This window comes from Sceloporus occidentalis, unplaced genomic scaffold (assembly GCF_023333645.1).
Source record: "Sceloporus occidentalis isolate IW3139 unplaced genomic scaffold, rSceOcc1.0.p SCAF_7, whole genome shotgun sequence".
Classification (NCBI taxonomy): Eukaryota; Metazoa; Chordata; class Lepidosauria; order Squamata; family Phrynosomatidae; genus Sceloporus; species Sceloporus occidentalis.
In genome coordinates this window covers 1,776,834-1,794,168 of record NW_028316987.1, presented here as the reverse complement: position 1 = coordinate 1,794,168, position 17,335 = coordinate 1,776,834, and the positions used below count along the sequence as shown (strand labels likewise).

Genomic DNA, 17,335 nt, shown 5'->3' with positions numbered 1-17,335 from the left:
GCTTGCCACATATCAAGCTGTTAATTTTTGTTACTTTTTATTTTTTTAAACAAGAAACAATCACATTAAAAATGGATTCTACTTCTTATAGCTGCAGCCTGTGCAGCATTTGCTATAAAATGGGAAGACATTAAAAACTTAATCAACTGGTGACCAGAAATTTTGGGATCTCATTTTGGAAACTTTACACTCTGCTGATGGGATTCTCAGAAGGCTCAGGATGGTCACTGTTGGAAACAAGATACTAGATAAGAAGAACTCTTGCTGTTATCCAGCAGGATTGTTATTGCTTTCTTAAATTCAGCCCCCAGCAAAAGTCATCTGTCCCATCTCCCATTTCATTTGGCTGCATCTGCACTGCAGAAATACTCCAGTTTGAAACTGCTTTAACTGCCCTGGCTCAATACTATGGAATTCTGGAAACTGTAGGTGGTTGTGGCACCAGAGTTTTCTGGCAGAGAAAGCTAAATCTCTCACAAAAGTACAGTTCATAGAATCCCATAGCATTAAACCATGAACCAGTTAAAGTAGTGTCACCCTGGATTATTGCTGCAGTGCGGATGCAGTCACTGCCAGGAAAACAGCAAGCAAAGGGTGCCTTCCTGCTTACAACAAATGACAGTTCCCAGAATTCCACAGCACTGAGCCAGGGCAGTTAAAGTGATGTCAAACCAGAGTATTTCTGCAGTGTGGATGCATCCTTTGTTTATATTTCTTAAACTTGGTTCCCTTAGCGAGAAGTGCCTGGGTTGGCACTAGCATTAGACAAAATGAGGCAATTGCACTAGTAAAGTGGGAAGTGGAGAGAAACATAGGAGTTTATCACACGGGGAAAAATGGAAGTTTAAAATGGTCAGAACCCGTTATTAATTCACAATTGCGCAAATGGTTTTCACATGCAAAGCGTTGTTATCCTGTGCAGAATCAGACTTCCATATCCATGGATTCCTTATCCACAGATTCAACCGTCCACAGCTTGAAAATATTAAAATATATATTTAAATTCCAAAAAGCAAAAGTTGATTTTGTCATTTTATATAAGGGACACCATTTTAATACACCATTGTATTTAATGGGACTTGAGTATCCACAGATTTTAAAATCCATGGGGGTCCTAGAATCCAACTCCAATGGATATCAAGGACCTACTGTATTTTAAAACCAGCTGAAAAAGTGGAATGACCGAGGATTAATCAAGATAGTTCCTCCCAAACTGAGAAAGTTGGAGGGTATGCACTTCTTTGCAAAATTGCTGTGAAATTAAAGCTGGGGTAGGCAAACCAACAGATAATGGTTATATATTATAGCACTTTTAGCTGAGTGTTCCAAATAACAGTGGGTTGTACTGTATGTATTTTCTCCCATTTTCTTGTGGTTGTCCTATTATACCGAATGTCTCTCTGCCTTTGTCTGTCTGGTCCTGTTTCTAGTGTGAATCTTTTTATTCAGTTCATTTAAGGGATCCCGTAGTTTTGAGCATATTTTGTGTAAATCATGGAGGTGTGAGTCTCCTTCCAAGAAAGTGGAACAAATACAATCACTCCGTAACACTTGGCTGCAGAGCAAAGGTCACGCGGTGTCCTTTTGGCATGAGCTAGAAGTGAGTTGATTTTTTAAAAATTGTTCATTACAAAAAGACCAGGAAAAGGTTAATAACAAAATCAGGCAGTAGGCAAGTATACATATAATCAGCTGGTTTAATATAGTTGCTAAGAGACTGGGCTATGAATCAGCAAGCCCCTGGTTCGAATTTCATCTAGGATGACTACATGCACAATGACAAAAAAAGGGGGGATACATAATAAAAAGGGGGATGAAAGAGGATACAGATTTGTATATATACAGTATACATATAGAAAGCATTGCTACAATTTAAATAGGAATCCAGTGCATCTCCCACAGGGATGTAGCCAAGGGGGGGGGGGTTCTTGGGGTCCGGATAGGGTTGCCATAGTGCCGGACCTCGAAACCGGGAAAAATGTAGGACAAAATTTTCAAATGTAGGACACACAAAAAGTGTGTCCTACATTTGAAAATTCTGTCCTACATTTTACTGCGATCGCAGCGGAGGCCAAGCGGCAAGGGAAAGCCTCCACTTAAGGAGGCTTTCCCTCCCCGCCTGGGCCCCGCCACGATCGGAGGCCAGGATCGGGGCCTCGCCTCGTTCCTGGGACCCTCAGGGACCAGGAAGGAGGCGAGGAGGCCGGCGGCGATCGCCCCGGCCTCGCCTCCTTCATGGCCCCCGCAGGGACCAGGAAGGAGGCGAGGAGGCCGGCGGCGATCGCCCCGATCCTCGCCTCCTTCTTGGCCCCCGCAGGGACCAGGAAGGAGGCGAGGAGGCCGGCGGCGATCGCCCCGATCCTCGCCTCCTTCTTGGCCCCCGCAGGGACCAGGAAGGAGGCGAGGAGGCCGGCGGCGATCGCCCCGATCCTCGCCTCCTTCTTGGCCCCCGCAGGGACCAGGAAGGAGGCGAGGAGGCAGGCGGCGATCGCCCCGGCCTCGCCTCCTTCATGGCCCCCGCGGAGGCCAGGAAGGAGGCGAGGAGGCCGGCGGCGATCGCCCCGGCCTCGCCTCCTTCTTGGCCCCCGCAGGGACCAGGAAGGAGGCGAGGAGGCAGGCGGCGATCGCCCCGGCCTCGCCTCCTTCATGGCCCCCGCGGAGGCCAGGAAGGAGGCGAGGAGGCCGGCGGCGATCGCCCCGGCCTCGCCTCCTTCTTGGCCCCCGCAGGGACCAGGAAGGAGGCGAGGAGGCAGGCGGCGATCGCCCCGGCCTCGCCTCCTTCATGGCCCCCGCGGAGGCCAGGAAGGAGGCGAGGAGGCCGGCGGCGATCGCCCCGGCCTCGCCTCCTTCATGGCCCCCGCAGGGACCAGGAAGGAGGCGAGGAGGCCGGCGGCGATCGCCCCGATCCTCGCCTCCTTCTTGGCCCCCGCAGGGACCAGGAAGGAGGCGAGGAGGCCGGCGGCGATCGCCCCGGCCTCGCCTCCTTCATGGCCCCCGCAGGGACCAGGAAGGAGGCGAGGAGGCCGGCGGCGATCGCCCCGGCCTCGCCTCCTTCATGGCCCCCGCAGGGACCAGGAAGGAGGCGAGGAGGCTGCAGGGAGGCGGGAAGGTTGGCGCGGCTGCGCCCAAGAGGCGCCGCCTCCCTGCAGCCTCCTCCGCCTCAGGCCTCGCTGCCCTCCTTTTCCGTCCCGACTCCCAGGCCTCAGAAAGGCCTTGGAGCCGCGGCGGCGGCGGAGGTGGCCGCGGTGGGCGGGGCCGTCCCGGTTTGGGCGCCAAACCGGACCGGGACCGGGATGGCACCGCCCAAACCGGGATTGTCCCGGCGGGGGGCGGGATATGGCAACCCTAGGTCCGGACCCCCCCTTCCATTAGAAAAATGAATGGTGCGTGCTGCTGTGCTGCCGCACCCAAGCCGCATTATAATGGTGGCACTTAGTCTGGACCCCCCAACTTCCTAAAATCCTGGCTACATCCCTGTCTCCCATCACAAGGAAAACTACAACCAAGTGACCTGGTACTTCAGGTGCTAATTGTTGATGGACAACCTTAGGTTTCCCTCTGTCCCTATTTATGATATTTCTATTTTTAAAATAGATTTGGACTGTGACATATAGAGGATTATCCCCTGTAAAACATGACCACCCTCATCTCGCTTTGTCATGAACTCACTAATCTCAGCTTCAACCCACCCACCTGCAAGGTGAGGGATAATAATAAAGACGTACTTTGCAGGGTTTTTATAAGGATTACAAGCCCATAATATATGCAGAGTTCTTTAAATACTTGCAATTGCTAGGCACATGCTGGAAATATTATTACTAACAGCATTCTGCTCAATAAAGTGCAATGCTAATATCAGTTAAAATTAACATGTGGGAATTTTCATTATCCTTAAATCATTATTACAAAGCAATCAAGAAAAAGGAAAGATTGTCTTGTGAAAGTGGATGAAAAGGATTAGAAGTATGCAATGGTCTGGAGGTAACAGGAGTGCAGGTAACAATAGGGTTGCCATATCCCGCCCCCCGCCGGGACAATCCCGGTTTGGGCGGTGCCATCCCGGTCCCGGTCCGGTTTGGCGCCCAAACCGGGACGGCCCCGCCCACCGCGGCCACCTCCGCCGCCGCCGCGGCTCCAAGGCCTTTCTGAGGCCTGGGAGTCGGGACGGAAAAGGAGGGCAGCGAGGCCTGAGGCGGAGGAGGCTGCAGGGAGGCGGCGCCTCTTGGGCGCAGCCGCGCCAACCTTCCCGCCTCCCTGCAGCCTCCTCGCCTCCTTCCTGGTCCCTGCGGGGGCCATGAAGGAGGCGAGGCCGGGGCGATCGCCGCCGGCCTCCTCGCCTCCTTGCTGGTCCCTGCGGGGGCCAAGAAGGAGGCGAGGATCGGGGCGATCGCCGCCGGCCTCCTCGCCTCCTTCCTGGTCCCTGCGGGGGCCAAGAAGGAGGCGAGGATCGGGGCGATCGCCGCCGGCCTCCTCGCCTCCTTCCTGGTCCCTGCGGGGGCCAAGAAGGAGGCGAGGATCGGGGCGATCGCCGCCGGCCTCCTCGCCTCCTTCCTGGTCCCTGCGGGGGCCAAGAAGGAGGCGAGGATCGGGGCGATCGCCGCCGGCCTCCTCGCCTCCTTCCTGGTCCCTGCGGGGGCCATGAAGGAGGCGAGGATCGGGGCGATCGCCGCCGGCCTCCTCGCCTCCTTCCTGGTCCCTGCGGGGGCCAAGAAGGAGGCGAGGATCGGGGCGATCGCCGCCGGCCTCCTCGCCTCCTTCCTGGTCCCTGCGGGGGCCAAGAAGGAGGCGAGGATCGGGGCGATCGCCGCCGGCCTCCTCGCCTCCTTCCTGGTCCCTGCGGGGGCCAAGAAGGAGGCGAGGATCGGGGCGATCGCCGCCGGCCTCCTCGCCTCCTTCCTGGTCCCTGCGGGGGCCAAGAAGGAGGCGAGGATCGGGGCGATCGCCGCCGGCCTCCTCGCCTCCTTCCTGGCCTCCGCGGGGGCCATGAAGGAGGCGAGGCCGGGGCGATCGCCGCCGGCCTCCTCGCCTCCTTCCTGGTCCCTGCGGGGGCCAAGAAGGAGGCGAGGATCGGGGCGATCGCCGCCGGCCTCCTCGCCTCCTTCCTGGTCCCTGCGGGGGCCAAGAAGGAGGCGAGGATCGGGGCGATCGCCGCCGGCCTCCTCGCCTCCTTCCTGGTCCCTGCGGGGGCCAAGAAGGAGGCGAGGCCGGGGCGATCGCCGCCGGCCTCCTCGCCTCCTTCCTGGCCTCCGCGGGGGCCATGAAGGAGGCGAGGCCGGGGCGATCGCCGCCGGCCTCCTCGCCTCCTTCCTGGTCCCTGCGGGGGCCAAGAAGGAGGCGAGGATCGGGGCGATCGCCGCCGGCCTCCTCGCCTCCTTCCTGGTCCCTGCGGGGGCCAAGAAGGAGGCGAGGATCGGGGCGATCGCCGCCGGCCTCCTCGCCTCCTTCCTGGTCCCTGCGGGGGCCATGAAGGAGGCGAGGCCGGGGCGATCGCCGCCTGCCTCCTCGCCTCCTTCCTGGTCCCTGCGGGGGCCAAGAAGGAGGCGAGGATCGGGGCGATCGCCGCCGGCCTCCTCGCCTCCTTCCTGGTCCCTGCGGGGGCCATGAAGGAGGCGAGGCCGGGGCGATCGCCGCCGGCCTCCTCGCCTCCTTCCTGGTCCCTGAGGGTCCCAGGAACGAGGCGAGGCCCCGATCCTGGCCTCCGATCGTGGCGGGGCCCAGGCGGGGAGGGAAAGCCTCCTTAAGTGGAGGCTTTCCCTTGCCGCTTGGCCTCCGCTGCGATCGCAGTAAAATGTAGGACAGAATTTTCAAATGTAGGACACACTTTTTGTGTGTCCTACATTTGAAAATTTTGTCCTACATTTTTCCCGGTTTCGAGGTCCGGCACTATGGCAACCCTAGGTAACAAGGGCAGAATAGAGGTTTTTTTTGGGAGGGGCATTTTCAGCTACAGGAACACGTTCAGTTTCAATGATGTTTTTTGGGGGGTGGCATGTTTCAGTGATGGTTGGGTAGGACCTAAAATATCTGTACATGGTAGCTGCAAATTCTTACTGCCAGTAACTATGGTTTTGGAGAGGCATGTCAACTTTTTACAATTGGAAGTGAAACCAAGACAAACCTACACAGATCCTATACAAAAGCTCGGAAACCACTAAGGTTGGATTCATGAGAAAGGGGTCATGGTGATTTGGGGGAGACCCCAGGAGGTCAGATTCAACCTCAACATCCGGAGTTCTCTGCAGTTTATGTGTAAACCCTTCCCAAATTTATACCCATCCATAGCAGGGCCAGATTACTGTATCAATTGCTCCAACATCCTTAATGGCTAGAGACTCAGGGGCTGTGCAGACCAGCATCTTTGGACAGCCTGGGGGACGCACACCCTGACTCCGCCTCCAGGCCGGGTTGACACTGCACACTGCACCACACGGTGCGTGGAATCATGGCGCTCCTCTGGTGCTGTGCCTAGATGACACAGTGCCAAAGAAGCACCGTAAAGCTGTGGTGCCAGCAGCTACAGCTACAGCACCCTTTCCAGGGTGCAAAAAGGAGCCACTTTTTGCAGCTCCTTTTTGCGCCACGGAAAGGCCAGACCAGGGCAGTGGCATATGGTCACCATGGCCCCGATCTGGTGAAGATGGAGGTGGTTGCAGGCCACCTCTTCAGGGGTGGTCTGCACAGCCACTCAGTGTGAAAAGAAAAAGTCTTGTAGCTTGATTCCTCTTCTTCCCAGTCACTTGCTGAATTTCCCAGTGTTTCTGCTATTATCAAGATATTACAGTGGATCCTCCACATTCGCTGGGGCTAGAGATGTAGGATCCTTGTGAAAATGGAAAAAATGCAAATAAAAAACCACTTTTTTTTTACCTGAGAGAACACCACTCGAGGAATTTCTAGGTCCTCCAACATCTGCAGGAGCTTGACCATAAAATTGTGCTGGGGGACCTATAAATGCCAAATGTTCTTTCTAAGAATGTCTAGGTTCTCTGGCACAACCTCTTGTGAAAGTTGGCCATAGAGTTATGCTGGAGGACCTAGAGATTCCTAGAAAGAACATATTAATCAAATCCGCAAATAATCAAATCCACAAAAGTCAAAGAAGCAAATGTGGAGGATCAACTGTACTTGAGTAAGAGAGTAATAATGGCAGTCCCATCAAAACTGCAGGGTTAAAAACAGGTTCATACATGAAGATTTGTATGTTTTTGTTAATGTACTGTTTGATTTCCATGTCATCACTCATAAAATTGCTCATTAATGTGCACTAGGGGGACCTATTTCAGGAGCTGCTGTGGGTTCCAATCATCTTAATCCAGCTTTACCCAGATCAAATTGAAGACCTTTCTAGTCCTATATTTTATTCTTTGAAGAGTCAACCAAATGCCCAGCAGGACAGCCGCAACCTGGAACTGAGCACAGGAGCATCTTAATGCTCCCCAAAGTACAAAAACATCTCAAATCCACAACACAGAAATTCCTTTATGGGACCAATCAAGATGCACAAAATACATTGGTTAGTTAGTCCAGTAAAGGTTTCACTGTTTTGTGGATTTTGGATGTTATTGTACTTTGCTGTATGGTCACCACTGCTCTACCCAGGATATCTTTAATGTCCCCCAGTTACTGATACTCAGTGGGAGACTCAGTACTGTAATGCTGAGAAGTTTTTAACAGGGTTGGATCAATCTAAAGCAGAATGTAAATTGAAAGAGCTCAATAGATTTTAATTAAACCACTAATTACTGAAAAATTAGGTATTGGTAGGCATTTCCTTATGTGTCCCTGAGTAAAATGCCTAGCAATTTTTTTTAAAAAATAAGAAAGCTAAAAAGTAAAGGGATTGGCAAGGCCAGATATAGCCTTAAGCTTGAGGTTGGCTGCCTTTCATGAGTAGGGATAGCCCAAAGCATTTTGCTGCCTGAAGCATTTTGCTGCAAATGGTACGCACCTGCTCCAAGTTAAGTATCCAATAATATGTGGTGTACAGATTAGGGTATTGGTCTGGGAGACCTAGGTTGTAGTCTTCACTGAGCCATGACACTCATCCAGTGGCCCTGGGCCAATTACTGCCTCATAGCCTGACCTACTCCCTTGCAAGATTATTTGAAGATGTAGTGGGGAGGAGATCCATGAAGGCTGAATGAGGAACAACCATGAGTTCCTACCTCTGACTGTAACAATGCATGGACTAAAATAATTTTAAAAATAGCACACTTTTGTGACAGCTGCAACCATGTTGATAGGGCAAGGACTATAGGTTTTGGCAACTCTAGAAAATGCAGACCTCCAGTTGCTTCAGCCTGTACCAAACTGGAATTAATACTTCTTTGGCCCCATTCACACTATGAAAATAACCTGGTGTGAAACTGGGTAATTTCTGTGACGTTCCCACTGGCCCCGAATGCACTCGGCACCATTTGTGGGGGGAGGGGGGCATGGAAAAACCCACTTAACCCAGTATATTTGACACCGGGTCCTTAAGCGCATCTATTTTAAAGGTCTGAGCAATCTGGATCTTTGGCAGTGTGAGCACACTACCGAATCGATCCAGATCATGGGGATCATTCCTGGACATGGAGGCGCCTCAGTGTTAAAGCGAAGCGGTGCGTGTATGAATGCCGGAGAGGATTTAAATGCCTCTGAGAGCTTCAGTCATGTTAAACATAGTGGGAACATTGATCCTGTATTGTGTCACTGCGGAAATCCGGATGTCTGCGGGACAAAAACATAAGTATAAATGCCCACCAGGTTTAATTGTAAACTCACATTTAGGGTAGCTCCCAATTTAATCAATGTGAGGTTTTCCCCCCAGCCAGTCCATTCCTTCTTGTGAGCTGTGTTGATGTCTCTACATTTTGTGGGGTGACCATTTGCTTCATCAGTTCTATAGTTCAAGAACTTAAAAATATTCTAGCAATAAAGCCAGGCCTTTATAAGTGCTAGGAAAATGAAGTTAGCAATGCAACATGGCTAGATGCAGTTTCCTATTAGCGGCTTTTGAAAATCTCCCACAAGACTAATTCAAGAGTGTGAAAGAGCAACAGACCTTCTACAGCCCAAAATTCCACTCCTTGGGAGGTTTTGTTTACTGTGTAGTCAGTGCCCTCTACCCCTTTTTCATGTTAGATGTTAAAATGTCCAATTTTAAGCCTTTTCTAATGCACAGACTGTCTTGACATGCATATAAAATGCAGATGTGTGAGCAATATGTAAATACAGAACCATGTTATGTTATACCTCATGCTTCCTGCGTTGAGGGAGAGTTATAATATAACTGTCCCCCTTTCAAATTTTACTAGCAAGCAGTATGTGTTGAAGTATATATATATTTTTAAAAGAGCCGGTAGGTGTTAATGTGTTGGTCGAGGACTTGGGAGAGCCAGGTCCAACTTGCCACTAAGCCAGAAAACTCTGACTGTGTCACAAACCTGTTGTGAAGATAAAACGGAGTGCCATGTATGAGCTCATTAAAATATAGATATATTAATAAATCAATAGATGTCAGCTTTCTGGGAATATATTGACCAGGTGGGTGTATTAGGGTTGCTAGAGTGAAAACTGGAGAGGGCTCTTCTACTTTTAATGGTTGTGTAGAAGAGGGCATTTCTACAGGTGTTGCTTGTTACCTGGTTGTGTGAGAAGCAACATCTGCTGAAATTCTCTCTTCTACACAACCATTAAAGGTAGAAGAGCCCTCTCCAATTTTTAATCTGATACCCTAAAGGTTATTCTTTTGAGTCCCTCTGAAGGAGAAATGAACATGTGACAGTTCTGTTGTTGTTGTTCTTGTGTGCCTTCAGGTCGTTTCCAACTTGAGTCAATCCTAAAACAAACCTTTCATGGGGTTTTCTTAGCAAGATTTGTTCAGAGGAGGTTCACCTTCCCCTGACTGTTCTAGTACTCAGGATATGGTGGGCTATATTTGTACCAAACTTCAGCTTCCTAGCTAAGGTGCAAGCTTCCTAATTATTTTACAGGTATAATCAGTAAAGTCTGATCAAGGAGAGATCAGAATATGCCTTGTTATTGAGTAAAGTGAGACATATGCCTCGGATGGCAGATGCTGGAGGCTAGCCAGTGGTGGGGAAGAGCCATGGGTTCCATGTGGCCCACATTGAGCTAGGTTTCTGCCCCAGGTGGAGCAGAGAACCCTGTTCTGTTGTGGATGTTGAAGAAAGCTTCATCTGCCAGGGGAGCTGTTTCTCTTTGTAGAACAGAAAGGTCACCATCTTGCCCGCCATTCCAGGTAGCTAAATTCCATTTGGCTATCCATGAAAGCATCATACAAAAATATTCCACATCAACCCTTTCTTATATTCAAGTTGTCCCAGACTACGCACGGGCCAGATTTAGAGATTTATGGGATAGCAGACTAACTGAGCAATAGTGCAAGAACCTGTTTTGAGAGAGAGGCTGACCATTTTGATTTCCTGTAGAGTTTCCTCTGCTTTGAGGAAGAGGTTTTGAAGAATCTCATTTTCACCTTTTCCTATCAATTAGAGACTCTTAGATTAGTGTGTTGCCAGATCCCTATCTGTCAGTGAGACTGATTATCTATCTATCTATATAACACAGAGATTCCCTAGGGCAGATACAATTTGTTGTACCCAACATCCGTGGTAAAACATCTCAAAGTCACCCAAGTTCTTTGTCGCCAACCCAATCTCAGCTGGAAAACTGTATAAACAGGAAAAGTCAGCAGTGCATGGCCAGCAGGAAAGAGTCTTGCGGCTCTCTCAATACGCATTTGCCTGTTTCATAAAGTGTCTGAGCTCAATATTTTCACGCCAGGAAATGGCAGGGAAAGCAGCCAAACCATAGAGACTGATGTTGCCAAATAGCCGTCTTCTTGGATCATCCATATGTGAGGGAGGGAGAGAGGGCAACTGAGGGCCTAGCTAGATGTTTTCGGAGGTGATGACTGCCTCTGACCCACATCTGTTTGGTAAATACTGGTCAAAGAAGTACATATGTGGTCTATCGATGACATCAACTTGTTCAGGTTGTCCTCAGCCTCTGCAAGTGACAGCCAATGAATTGGAACAAGTGTTTGAGTTAGGGTTGCCAGATTGAAAGCTGGAGATGGATCCTGTACCTTTAATGGTTCTGTAGATCAGAATTTCAACAGGTGTTGCTTGGCTTGTCATACAACCAGGTAACAAGCAACACTTGCTGAAATTCTTGCTTCAGCACAACAAAGGTACAGGAGTCATCTCTGCTTTTTACTCTGGTAACTGTAGATGTTGGGTCTAATCAAGTTATATCACACATTTCTTTTGCAAGATGCTATTGAACTGGACAGTAAAGGAGGCAGATAGGAAGATGTTGTGTTCCAAAGCTAGGAGAGACTGCAGCAGTTTGCTTTTACCTGGGCCTATTGGGAAGTGCAAAACTTCACCCCTTCTTCTCTTCTTCCTCCTATTAAGTTGACTACAAACTGCTTTTGTGCTTTTTGCAATGGTTGAAATAAGACAAGGTGAAGGGAGATAGTGGGAGGAGGAGAAAGAAATTGGGATATTTTAAAAAGTAGCTGAAAATGTGGGATGAAGGTAGACTAATCAGGATGGTCCCTACCACAATGGGACATTTGATGGGTATGAGAGAGCAATCTGATGACTCCAGGTATATAGCTTTCTTAGACAAAAACCTTGGAAGCACCCATAAACCCTACCGGATAGTCCTTCAGCCAGTTACTATCTCTCATTGTAAGGGAATGGGATGTTTGTGCATAAGCAGTAACAAACTGGTTATGCACAAGCACTCTATTCCCTTACAATGAGAGTTTGTTACTCAGTTGTGGTAATCCCTATTTAAACCTTTAAAACTTTTAAACCTGCCTCTTTAGTTCCAAGATCATGACCCTAACATCAAATGGGACAATAGAACATCATCAGTACATGGAAATATATTCAACTGTATGTTGTTTTGGGATCCTATACCTGAATTAAACACCAGTACTTTATGCGGGAAATGTTGTCACTTCCATTTCTTGGTGCAATAAAATTCACTTACTGCATCATCCCTGCTTTTTAAAACCAGTAGCAAAGGCGTTGAGAATCTGATCTGCAAAATTGGATTCCCCTCCCATTGTGATGGTCTGTTTTTTCTTTCCTTCAGAAAGCAAAGCAAGTGCCCAAGGCTCGTTTCCATTTCCACCACCATACCGGTGTTTGATATGCTACCTCAATGGAAAACATCTGGATTCCCAGGCCATTTCTGCAAGCCACAGGCTAAATTCAATCTTTGTGGGGGAAGCAGGGCTAGGATGAATATATACCATGGCAATCCTTAGAACGGAAGGAGTGGTTCCAGAAGGAAGCCAGGAATAACATGCTGTGGTTGTATTGTGTGACATTGGTTCATGGCTGGTGCAAAGATTCAGTTGTATATTGGGGTAGGCAACTTCTGGATTCAAATTAGAGTCCTTCTGGTACAAAAATTCAATGTGCTATAATGGCTCAAGTGTTGGGGTGAGCATGGGAAGAAGATTATAGTCCCCACTGAGATACAAAACCCCTAAGTGACTCTGTCATTCTCCTTCACCCTGAGCAACACCCATGGAGTTGTTGTGAGATTAAACTGGAGGAGGAGGAGACAACCAGAGGTGCCATTTTGAGCTCATTGCACAAAAAGGCAGGATTAAAAAATTTAAAAAACCAAATAGGAGTAGTGTGCATGAAGTTTGGAAATAAGCCATGACAGTATTTATTTGTGATTTCTTCAAGAAGTTACTTTCTTCAGGAAGTTCACGTTGGCTGACCTAGGCTGCCATCACATGGCAGAAATAATCCAGTTTGGCACTACTTTAACTGCCATGGATCAATGCTATGGAATTCTGGGAATTTGTAGTTGTGGCACCAGAGCTCTTTGATAGAGAAGGCGAAATATCTCACAAAACTACAGTTTCCAGAATTCCACAGCACTGAGCCATGGCAGCGAAAGTGGTGTAAAACTGGAATATTTCTGCAGTGCGAATGCAGTCCTAGCCTCCCTCTCATTCCTTTGGGCCTCATGACAAATCGGTGAGTTAGCTTAAGGTTAAGGCCAAAGTCACCTAATGGTATACATGCTACTAGACTGTGGAACTCCCTTCCCAGGGAGACCAAAATGGTCCCTTTGTTGATAGCCTTCCTCCAACATGCAAAGACCTTCCTCTTCAGACAGGCATTCACAACAGAAAACTATTAAAGACTGGGATGGGGTGTTATATTGTTTTAATGTGTTTTAAACATTTTTCTCTTTTTAAACTATTCGTTATTTTAACATGTAATTTGTTTTAATTATTGTGGTAATTTAATTCTGTTTTAATGTACTATTTTTGTATGCTTTTAACTGTACTGCTTTTAAATGTTGTAAACTGCCCTGAGTCCCAGTCTTGGGAAAAAGGTGGGGTAAATGATGATGATGATGATGATGATGATGATGATGATGATGATGATGATGTCTGAAAGGAGATTTTAACCTAAGGCCCATCCACACTACACAATTATAGCACTTTGGGTCTACAGTACTTTATTTGCCATAGTTTCATCCTATGAAATAATGGAATTTGTAATTTGGTGAGGCAGAGAATTCTAAACATCCCTCCCTATACTGCCAACCTGAGGTTCCCCTTGGTTGTGCCATGGCGGTTAAAGTAAAATCACAGTATTTATTTTCTTCCCCCCCCCCTACTTCTTGCCAAGGTGATCTGCCAGTGCCACCCATTTTTCACTTTCCTCTGCCCATCTTTTCTTCCTTCAGATTTTGCCTTTACCAGAAGGTTGAGGGAGAGGAGGAGGAACAACTAGGCTGACCATATGTAACATTTTAAATAGGACAGTACCTTTTTTTTTTCATATTTCCAGACCGTCCTGTCATTTTATAAATGTCAATTTTGTCCTGTTGTCAAGAAAAATGCCCTGTTATGTTACAAAAATGGTTTGAAGATCCTTGTTTAAAATTGTGTGTCATACATCCACCCCCGGCAAAAAACAAACAAACAAAAAAATCCAAAAAGTGTCATGGAGTGTGAGATGTTTTATGGTAAGGTGTTGAAAGACCGAAATTTGCTGTGCAAGATTATTTCATCAGAGAAATATTAATGGTACAATGAAACACAGCCCTCCTCTATGTCTACATAAATTTTTGTATGAATTTTGTCACTGAAGAATAACTGTTAGCTCAGTATGTTCATGTAATAAAACTTTTGTTATTGTCTTACTTTTTCATGAATAAGGAATATTATGTAACTTCGTCCCATTTTTGCCATCCCAATGTCCCACTTTTGTCTCAAGGAAATATGGTCAGCCTAGGAAAGACTGAACTATCTGTACTGTGGTTCAGTTTGTAACTTTCAACATCTATGGATCAAATACATGTGGTTGTTTGGGGTTTTTCTTGGTCCTGTTACATAAAACGTTTTTGTTTCTAAAAGGAGAGGCATCAGGACTCAAACTTGCCTATACATGTGGCCTTCTGACCAGCTGCTCTTCACAGATGTGTGTGGTGTTCAGAGATAGAAATAGGACGGACTCTTTGTACTCGCTTAGAAGGAATTGTTGCCTTTCTATTTGTTTTGTAAGTTCTAGGAAAGAGTCCTGGCGCCAAAATCTACTTTCAGGCCCAGATTCATTAATGGTTGTATATATCTGATGTCACTACGGATATTTCAAAATTCTGTGCCAAGAAAAACTCTCAACTTGGAAATTATTATCTTGTCATGAATCATCTATATAGCCGATTGAATAAACAAGGTGAATCATCTATATAGCATATTTAGTAAACAAGTTGCTTCACAACGTATTGTCATTATTTATAACACATTTAATGTGCAAACCACTTTACAGCTTTGATTTGGTTTGCTCCATGAGCTTGGAAAAAGTTACTTTTTGGACTGTAAGGTCCATAAACTCCTAGCCACCGAGCAAAGAACATGTTAACAGGAGAATTCTAGGAACTACAATCCAAAAAAGTAACTTTTCTAAGCATTGGTTTGTCCTTTTAGTAGCCTACTAAGTAGGCTACCATTATCCCCATTTTACAGGTGGGAAATTGCAGCTAGCAGTGAAGAAAGTTGACAAGAAAAGCATCAGCTTCTTTGAAATATGGTGATGGAGCAGACTGTTATGGGTACTATGGACCACCAAAAAGACAAATAAATGGGTCTGAGAGCACATTAAGCCTAAACTCTCATAAGAAGCCTGAATGATTCTTGTACTTTGGGCATATCAAGAAGTTAATTCATTGGAAAAAACGTTAATGCTCAATAAAGCTGAAGGCAATTGGAAAAGATGAAGAACACATTATAGGTGGATTGATTCAATTAAGAAAGCCACTACCCTGAGTTTTTAAGACCTGAGCAGGTCTGTAAATAACAATGTCTCTTGAAGGATTCTCATTTGTGTATATAAGAAGAGAGAAAGATTTGCCCAGTGTCACCCAGTGAATTTTCCATGCCTCTCCCCTTAAAAAAAACATCTTAAGCCAGCATTCTGCATTCGCTAAACATGCTCAGGTTTCACCGGGAACTTTGTGGTCTTTTTTCACTAAGTATTTTATATCTCTCTGCCAAAAAAGGCCTGGAAATCATGCCCTATGATGAGCAGCTTAGGGAATTGGGTATGCTTTCAGCCTGGAGAATAGAAGGGTAAGAAGTGATATGATAGCCATGTTTAAATATTTGAAGGTATCGGATGTCATATTGAGGATGGAGCAAGCTTGTTTTCTGCTGCTCTAGAGACTAGGACATGGAGCAATGGATGCAAACTACAGGAAAAAGAGATTCCACTTGATGGTAAGAGCTGTTCAACAGTGGAACATGCTGCCTCGGAAAGTGGTGGGGGCTCCTTCTTTGGAGGTTTTTAAAGAGAGGCTGGATGGCCATCTGTCAAGGATGCTTTGATGGTGTGTTCCTGCATGGCAGGAGGTTGGACTGGATGGTCCTTGAGATCTCCTCCAACTCTATGGCTTTGGTTCCTTCACCCTAAACCTGCTGATGCCTCTGTTGTGGTGAGTTGGTGGTATAGTTTTGGCTATTTGGGGATTATTGCCTCTCCCCACAGAACTTCAGAAACTGAAGGAATTATTTCCCCCCTAGTTTTTAACCATTCTTCCCCTAGTTTTTAACCAGCTTTATTGTAATAATGTTTTTATAGTGCAATTTATTTTATATTGCTTCTGTTTTAGGACTAGGATGGTGGGTGGGGAAGGGATTATCTATGGATTTTATTTTATTTGTAATGTATTATTTTATTGTTGTAACCCACCCTGATTCTTCATGATTGGGCGGGCTATAAATAAATCATCATCATCATCATCATCATCATCATCATCATCATCATCCCTGTGACTTTGTTAATGTTTGTTGAAACAAAGTAGGAAGAAACCAGAGTGAAGCAGTTTTGTATTCTTCACAGGATCAGATTAACTCATACTTAATCTATATATCTTAATGAACAAACACCATTGCTTCAAAACAACTTCCTACTCTAGAAAAACACTGGCTGCTTTTCATTCTCTTCCTACAGGTTGGACCCAGGGACATGTTTCAATGCTGGGGGTAGAACCTCGATCCTGGGAGCGAAAGGTGCGGGAAACCTCACCAGACAACAAGCGGACACAGATTAGCCAGGACCTCATTGGGAAAAGTTTAGCTATTGACACTTTGACAGACAACGAAACACAGATTGTGGTGAGTTTCATATAAGAATGGCTATCACAGCCAAGATGGTTTGCTTCATCAAAAGGGCTTTTGATTCCAGTAAGCATTATTTTCTTTGTAAAAGAGAATAGCAGATTGGAAAAGTTACTCTTCTTGGACTACAATCTGTACAACCCCCAACCAGTGCTAGTCCAAAAAAGTAATGTTCCCAAACTCTTGAGTGGACTAGAGTGGGTTCTGAGGGTTGTAGTCCAAAAATACTCAAAACCTTTTCCAATCTGTGGAGTGGATTAGATAGGATAGATTAACCTTTCTCTACCTGGAGTCCTCCAGATGTTTTGAACAACAGCTCTCAGCTTTCCTGACCATTGATCATGCTGTCTGGGGCTAATGGGAGATGATGCTCAAAACAACTGGAGGGAAGTAGGCCAGGAAAGGCTGGGATAGGATAACTTTCCCCAACCTTGTGCCCTCCAGATGTTTTGGACCCATTTCCCTCCTCAATTAGCAATTCTCTCTCCCTCACTCTTTCCCCTTAACTTTCTTAAAATTATTTAGCAGCAGCAAGAGAAAGAAAAAGAAAGGACGTGGGGCCAGCAACATGACAGCAGGGAGACAGGGAAACCTTCCTTTTCTCTTTCCACCAGAGGTATTATTCCTTCACCTTCTTGGGCACAAGAATATCCCATGGAT

The 17,335-nt window shown here is 46.9% G+C and overlaps 1 protein-coding gene across 2 annotated transcripts in view; it reads left to right on the top strand.

The window, feature by feature from the left end:
- LOC149309000 (plexin domain-containing protein 1-like) overlaps positions 1 to 17,335 on the top strand; it is a 64,850-nt gene that overhangs the window by 2,375 nt on the left and 45,140 nt on the right. The window contains exon 2 of one of the 2 annotated variants that reach the window (XM_089531617.1): positions 16,509 to 16,672. In XM_089531617.1, the coding sequence (XP_089387743.1) occupies positions 16,509 to 16,672 (164 nt within the window). Of the gene's footprint in view, positions 1 to 16,508; positions 16,673 to 17,335 lie in introns of those variants that run through there. The other variant, XM_089531615.1, reaches the window with a different exon arrangement.